This window comes from Glycine max, chromosome 6 (genome assembly GCF_000004515.6).
Source record: "Glycine max cultivar Williams 82 chromosome 6, Glycine_max_v4.0, whole genome shotgun sequence".
Taxonomy (NCBI): domain Eukaryota; kingdom Viridiplantae; phylum Streptophyta; class Magnoliopsida; order Fabales; family Fabaceae; genus Glycine; species Glycine max.
In genome coordinates, this window is record NC_038242.2 from 20,501,015 (window position 1) to 20,509,053 (window position 8,039).

Genomic DNA, 8,039 nt, shown 5'->3' on the forward strand with positions numbered 1-8,039 from the left:
ATCTTCAAGAAGCAAATGACTCTATTGATGAAGAAGATCCAAGGCCTACAAGCTCCACATGGAGCTACATCATGTGGTATCAAGAGCATCTTCATCTAGGTGATGTTCTTTTGCTTCCTCTATCTTTTTGTTCGGTCAATTCACTTTAATTCCTTGTTCTTCATCTTCTTCTCCATGTATCTCCTCCATTGTCTTGTGGTTTGGTGTTGTTTAGAGTAGATTAAAAAAAATCGATTAAATCTTAGATCTACACTTGTTCTTGCATTTCTATGTCATGCATATGTGTTTTGAAGTGAAGGATGCTTATGAACTTAATCGAGAAAGTCATGAATGAGTTGACATATGACTTTGACCTTGGGGATGCAACGGTTTGGAATTTCCTTTAAACTCATGTTGATCAAATATGTTGGAGTATCCTTACAAGGCCAGAACAACCTAATGTGTCACCAGTGGTATCATCTCAATGAGAGTGATAGTGTTGGGTTGCCCATTATGTGACAATTCGTCGACTACATTGACTCCTGAGTTACATTCACAGTGTTTTTCAAATTGGTACCACATGCATGCGAGTCTATGAATCTAATGTGCATCACATTTCATGTGTAACTTTGTGAATGAAATGTTTGATTTGGATGAAGCATGCTTGTGTTGTGAAATGTAATTGTTTATAAATATATCTTATATCTTTATGACTTCCTTAATGTTTGAATTTATTGTGAGATGCATCTCACTTCTTGTTTGTTTGTCTTGTTTATGTTTGGGCCGAATGTCATTGTTACATGTGAGTCTCTATAAGATTATGACGATGATTCTACTTGAGAGATTTAAGTCTCTACTTTATATTACTATTAATTTTATGATTATGAATACTTTGAAATAATGTAACATTAAGACATATTTTATTCATTTATCTAAGAACTAAATTGATGAGTAGTTTTTCATCATATTTTATATAATATGATTTGTATGGATTTTGGAACGCCAAAATTTGTTTAACATGAAATTACGTTATTTATTGATCTATTTTTTTTTTTTGGTTTACAAATCTTTGATATGTAATAATCTTATCGTGAAATAAGTTTTTTTAAGTTAATACATCATTTTAATTAAATTTTGTTACAAACGTATTTAGAAAATATTACAAGTGTATGTGTCTTAGGATAGAAAAATATTAAACTCACCAACAAAAATATATTTTCTTTTAGTTTTTTATACAACAAAAAGTTAATAAAAAAAATGTCACATGTATTGACAAAAATATCAAATATATAATTTTCTCATTTAAAATATTTTTAAAATTTATTTTAAATCTCACTAATCAAGCTTAATTCAGATGGGAGCTCGCTCGGAAATCCTAGTCGATCTGGGTTTGGGGGTATATTTCGCAATCCTGGTGACGAATGGCTTCTTGGATGCGTAGGCTACTGTGGAGTTACTACTAATATTAATGTTGAACTCTTTGCTATTTACCATAGCTGATTAAGGATAACGGTTACACAAAATCGGCTTTAGACTAATTAATTCTTCATGGAGCTGGTGTGCATTTTCCTCATGCTGCAATACTCAATTCCATTCGAGCATTTTCTTCCCTGAACTGGAATCTTCAATTCCAGCATACTCTCAGAGAGGCGAATTCGTGTGCTGATTGGCTTGCAAAATCTGGTGCCAGATCTAATCAATTTATTTGTACCTAACTTAGTTGCCCCACTCCTTTAGCTTTCAACTTGTTAGCTGATGCTTTAGGGGTGGTTTTTGTTAGACATTAGTTTGCCTTCTTGTTTTGTTTGTATTTTCCTCACTGTTAAAAAAAATATGCTGAAAAACAATCATTAGTATATGCTTAAATAAGAAATAAAAAATCAAAATATTTTCACGCTGTTGAACAATTTGATACAATGTCAAGAAGAAGAAAAAAAAAATCAAACTGTTAACTACTTACGAGTGACTACATTCATTTCCACAAAGTTCTGCATTTTTTTTAGATACAACAAACATTATGTTACCTTTAAATAAATAATTTGTTTTTTAGGATAAATAAATAATTTAATTAAATATTTATTTAATCATAAAATTTATTAAAAAATTAAAAACACTTATAAAACATTTATTGAAATAAATTTATAAAAAAAAACTGTCGCAATTACAATATTGTTATAAATCGAAATATATATGTGTGTGTTTCTTCTTTTTATCTCTTTCAAAGGGACGAAGGCCATGGAATATGTGGATCAGTATTGAGTTTTATCATCTAAATTCTAAAGTAATCCTATCCAGCCCAAGCTTCCTAGTCTAAGGATTGCTTTCAGTAAGTAAAGGTAAATTATATATGTGTTCTATAAAAAAATACATCAACATTATCTTAAATTTTTATTTTACTTTCCCATTTCTTACTTTATTATTAAGAAATTATACAATGAAATTGTATTGCAAATGCCTCTTACTCTCAATTGTATTGTATTGCAAATACAATTTCTCATTACTTAACAAATAACAAGAAAGACCCACTTAGTGATCAATTAATCACACCACGAGTTGCTGGAAGCTGCTTATCCATTCATTCTCAACCCATGAAGCCATGGCGAGTGCCTCTTTTTCTAGGCAACATTGCGAGATATTTTTGTTCTTCTTGGAATCAAACATAAAATCAAGGTCTCAGGTATTTCGCAAGCACGTGGCACGAAATCATGCAAAGGAATATACTACCGACTATGACTTTGCCCTTTATTAATATCATGGGTCGTACTAATGCTTGTCTATTGTGCCTTTGAAGCACGTGCGTGCCCGAAAAAGTGTGTACAATAAATACAAAAATGGGTTTCATTTTCTTGCATTCAATTCCATTGTCTTAACGAAAGCCAACCACTACTTAGTGATGAGCTTCACTAACGTTGATATTTTAACTTGGCTTTGTTTTGTGAAGTTGATAAGAATGTAGTGATTCTTAAAGGATTCACTGGGTTCGGTTCAGTGGCACGCACCTAAGTCTCATTTGGAAACCAAATTGTTCTTACTTGTGTGAAGAACCACATGATAATCAAAGTGAGCTTCATTGTTGCAGCTTCGATTGCTGCACTCAAGATTTCGCAGACAAAAACCAGCTCTTCCACCAAGAGAAATGGTACACTAAAATGTTCAGGTGCCACCATCTTTCATCTATTAATATAAACTTTTTTTTTTTTTTTCTGAAAACTTGGTAGTGTAAAACAAGTTTCAACTTTCAATACCATATTATAAACTCCTTAATTTACTTCATTCATTTTTTAGTCTTCATTATATTGATTTATCCTAAACTTTTGGTATGTTGCTTTTGGGTGCAAAGGAAGTGATGGGTCACACTTGGAACAAGAGTTTGAAGAGAGGGAAAATAGCACTGTTAATGCTAATCATGTGATACAGGTAGTAAGTCATGTACCCTCTACGTGTTTTTGTAAAAAAAAAAGAAAAATCAATAGAAATGTTAAAAGAAACCATATATTGACATTTTTTTTACTGCAGAATGAAGAGAAGGAGATTAAATTTGAAATGCCACAGAATCTGCCAACAGGAGAATTTAAGGACTTGGAGCTGTTAATAGATAGTGAGAAAATGCACAATGCTACTAAAAAGGAGGTATTGCAGAATTTGGTACAAAATTACAAGCAGAGAGAAGTAAACCTTGAAAGGAAGCTTCTTAAATTGAATAGTCTGAGGGAAGAGCAATCAGCCATTGCTCAAATGCAAAAACAATTAGAGGAAAAGACAGAGACTGTGGAGATTCTTAAAAAGACCATTGGTTCCTTGCAGTCAGAGAGTGAAGTTTTTCGAGAAAAAATAAGAGAGGATCTAATGTTAAAAAAGCAGCTAGATATTGCAAAGAAAATGATGAATGAGATGCATAGGAAAAAGGATGTTAATGCAAGCCCTGTGAGGGAGCAGATATTGATGCTCCAACAGCAAGTAGCTGAATTTCGGAAGTTTAATAGTTCAGGTGGAAATGCTATGGGAAATAAGAAACTTAAAGATGTCCAAGACATGATGGTTAAAGTTTTGGAACTAAAGAGGAGGAACAAAGAGCTTGAATTGGAAAAGAGGGAGCTTGTAATTAAGTTGGCTACTGCACAAGCAAGAATCAGAACAGAGGTGAGTAACAATCAAACAGAAGAAATAGGGTACAAATATCATTCATTCATTACTCTATGTACGCTATATAGGTCAATGTCTTGTACGGTTCAATGCTTTTAAAAGTAGATAGGACTTCTCCGAAATGATTGTGTCTCTAAAAGTAAACAAGGTGTATCCAACCGTTGTAGCTAATATGTGATGTACAATACAGCCAGAATTCATGTTAGTTATTAGTTATACATATAAAATCAAAACCCTTGGGTGAAACCTTTGTTGCTCTCCTCCACTTATAAATAATTATTGTCCCTTAAAAAATGATTAATTGAAATTTGAAAGTAAATTTCTTTAAAATAGTAGCTGAATGGTTCTTTGAGGGCAAGTCCTGGCACAACAGTAAAGTTGTGCCTTGGTAACCGATTAGTCGTGGGTTCGAATTCAGAAACAGCCTCTTTGCATATGCAAGGCAAGGCTGCTTACAATGACCTTTCCCCATACCTTTGCATAGTGAGAGCCTCTGGACATTGAGGTACGTTAGTTTATTAGTTGAGTGGTTCTTTATTGCTAAAATTTCTATTCTAGTTTTGAACTTAAACAAGCATATTGAGCTAGGTTTGGTTAGCATTTGTCATGTGTTATTAATGTGTTTTACATGTGCAGGAGGAAATAGGGCCCCGGATAAAACAAGAAATTACTGGCTTAAGGCATGTGCATGAAGAACTTTCAGAGCAAGTTGAAAGATTGCAGAGAAACAGATTTGACATGGTCCAGGAAGTTGTGTACCAACGGTGGCTTTACACATTGTTGAAATTTGAAGTGCATGATCATCAAAAACAAAGTAGAAAGGCCTCAAGAAGAGATAGCATTAGGAGCCAGAATTCAAGCAAAGAACTGTGTGGGAAAAAGCATGCATCAATATCTGATCTTGAGCTTGAAAGCGTCTCTTCCAATTCCACATCGAACGAAAACGATGAAATTGAAACTAATACCTTTGAAAGCTCTTCCAGTAGCCAAAGTAGCAGTGGCAGCACGAAACTGAAGAGATGGAGGACAACCAAAGACTACTCTAACAAAATTTGGTCAAAGGGTAGAAATTTTTTTATCCAACCTGGTCCGATACAAAGATTTTCTATGTCAATGGTTGAATCAGATGTTTCTAAGTTAGAAAGCCCAATAACGCCAAAAATTAAAAGAGTTTCTTTCAGCGATTCTGTCAAACTCTCTACTTATGAAGATATGCCAGAGACAACTACTGAGGATGCAATTGATGACAAAGGAACAAAGTCTGAGCAGATCATGGAGCTGACTTCAAGTGTTGTGAACTCTATCAACATTGATTGCATTGAAAAAAATGAAGGTGCCAAGAATAAAATTGGTCATTTGGGTGAAGTGTATTCAAGTGTTGTGAGCTCCACCAACATTGATTCCATTGAAAAGAATGAAGGTTCCAAGAATAAAATTGGTCATTCGGGTGAAGTGTATTCCAGTGGTGTGAGCTCCACCAACATTGATTCCATTGAAAAGAATGAAGGTGCCAAGAATAAAATTGGTCATTCAGATGAAGTGTATTCAAGGAATGGAACCATTTCTAGAAAGGATGACAGGATCAAAACTATACTAGTGCAGCTGGTAACATTTTTATTCTTTTTATTAATCCTGCTAGCATGTTTCAGGATCAAATAACAATAAGACAATATCTATGAAAATGATGCTGCAGTGAATGGCGAAAGCCACCTCTGTTTATTATTTTGCAATGTCTTACATTTTTATTCTTTTTATTATTTTGCAATGTCTTACACACACAGCACTTCACTCCTCAATTCAGTGTTTGGATTATATTTAGGAACTCAGCGATTTAGAAAAAAAATAAATATACACTCTTTGAAAATGATGCTGCAGTGAATGGCGAAAGCCACCTCTGTTTCTTATGGTAAGTACTTTACTTTTGCTGAATTTGTTTTCTGTTTCAACTTTCCTCTTGATTTGTTAAGCTTACCTATACATTGATTTACTTTTAGCTTCAGGAGACATATTTCTAAATCAGGAAAGAAAAACAGTTGAAATAAAAATAAAGAATGATCAAGAAAATTTAGCTCGATGATGCTCAAATTATTATAAACGTTTGATATCTGTCTTCTACCCCAATGGATAAAAGAAACCATGCAAATACAACAGTACAGTGAATTAAAGATTTCAATTTTCCTATAAATATTTGTGCTTTGTAAAATGATAGGTAGTTGAGCAGTTTGGAATTGGTGCTCAACAAAAACTATATAACACACTGATTTTCGTCAAGCTTTCTCAAATTTTATTTAATCTTTTTATTCTTTGAAGTAAAAACTGTAAGTTGGGCCAAATTTTCTCACGCATTCGTGCATTTTTATGCAGCAGAACTTCATAACATTCTAGCTCTGTTTGTGCCTTACTATTATGAGATGGATTTGTATAATTGATCCTAAGTGAAAATTTATAATTGAAATTAAAACTCCATCTTCATTGATCAATTGAAATTAAAATTTTATAATTATTAATTAAAATTATACTAATACATAATACATGTAATAAAGTTATAAAATTAAAATTACAGTTATATTTCATTTCCTGCCAGTTAAACTTGCAGTAGGCTATTGTTTGTAGTTCAAAAATATAAAGTGCAATTCAGGTAGGGCTATTAATTTTAAGAGTTTTTTAGAAAGTAAAAATATTTTTTTGTCATTTTGTCTCAAATGGTCTTGCATGATAAGATAGATATGCTATTGATATGTGATAAGATATGTTATAGATATATGTGGACACATTCTTTTTGTGCATGCATATAAGTCGATACATAACTGCAATAGGATTGTAAAGTCAAATGTAAAATGAAAACTATTTACCTAAAGTAAATTTTTATATATTTCAATCGATTAACTATATTTACCTAAAGTGAATAAAGAATATATTTTTTATAATCAATAAAAAAATACTTATTTAGATTTTAATATTTTATAATTTTATTACATATATTTATATATTTTAGTATAATTTTAATTAACAATTATAAATTTTTAATTTTATAAAAAATAATATGAAAGAGAAATTAAAAATGATGTATTAAATATGATAATCATAATATTAATGGATAGAATTCATAATAAGACAAATATTTAAATTTTATTGATTATTGAAGATAGAATTATTTAATCCCATTTTTATTTGGCATCTGTTAGATAAATCCTTTTAATATTATACCAACTTTCTTTGATTTCTGTCAAATTTATTTTTTATTTTTATAAATGTTTATATATAAGTTTAATTCCTATCTACTATTAGTATAAAAAATTTATACTATTAACCATTTATATAATTCTCTAAATAAACCATTTAAATATTATCGCTAATATAAATTTTTAAATAATTATTATAAAAATTAATAAATTTATTAGATCTTGCTAAGTAATGGTGTAAAAAATTGACAATTTAATTTAATTTAATGGAAATGGTTAATCTTTTACGGTGCGATGAAAATGATCTAAGATTTAAATAATTTCTTCCCGTATTCACATTTAATGTGTTATTGTAATTCAAATAAGATTACTATATATATATATATATATATATATATATATATATATATATATATATATATATATATATATATATATATACTATTTTCTCATTTATTCATATGCATCCACTGACATCCACAAATTAGTTGAGTAACTAAATAAATATATTTTTCTTCTCAAAAACAAAACTAAATAAATCTACTTACAAGTTAAACATGTACAAATAAGTCATTAACCCCCATAAGGTCTCTTAACAAACTCATCGTATCCTTGAACACCGTGTGAGATAGTATTGTGAGTAGTCATCCCTTTCTACTTTTTTTTTTTTTTATTAAAAAGTTACTATTTTCTCATTTAATATATAATTTTTTATAAAAAAATTATATGAATTAA

The 8,039-nt window shown here is 30.6% G+C and overlaps 1 protein-coding gene across 1 annotated transcript; it reads left to right on the forward strand.

The window, feature by feature from the left end:
- Positions 1-2,895: 2,895 nt before the first annotated feature.
- On the forward strand, positions 2,896-5,844 carry LOC100795382 (protein CHUP1, chloroplastic). Its single transcript, XM_006581990.4, has 4 exons — positions 2,896-3,136; positions 3,320-3,396; positions 3,496-4,119; positions 4,759-5,844. Exons 1-4 carry the CDS (start codon positions 3,028-3,030, stop codon positions 5,779-5,781), a joined length of 1,833 nt encoding a protein of 610 aa, XP_006582053.1. The 5' UTR covers positions 2,896-3,027; the 3' UTR covers positions 5,782-5,844.
- The last annotated feature ends 2,195 nt before the right edge of the window (positions 5,845-8,039 follow it).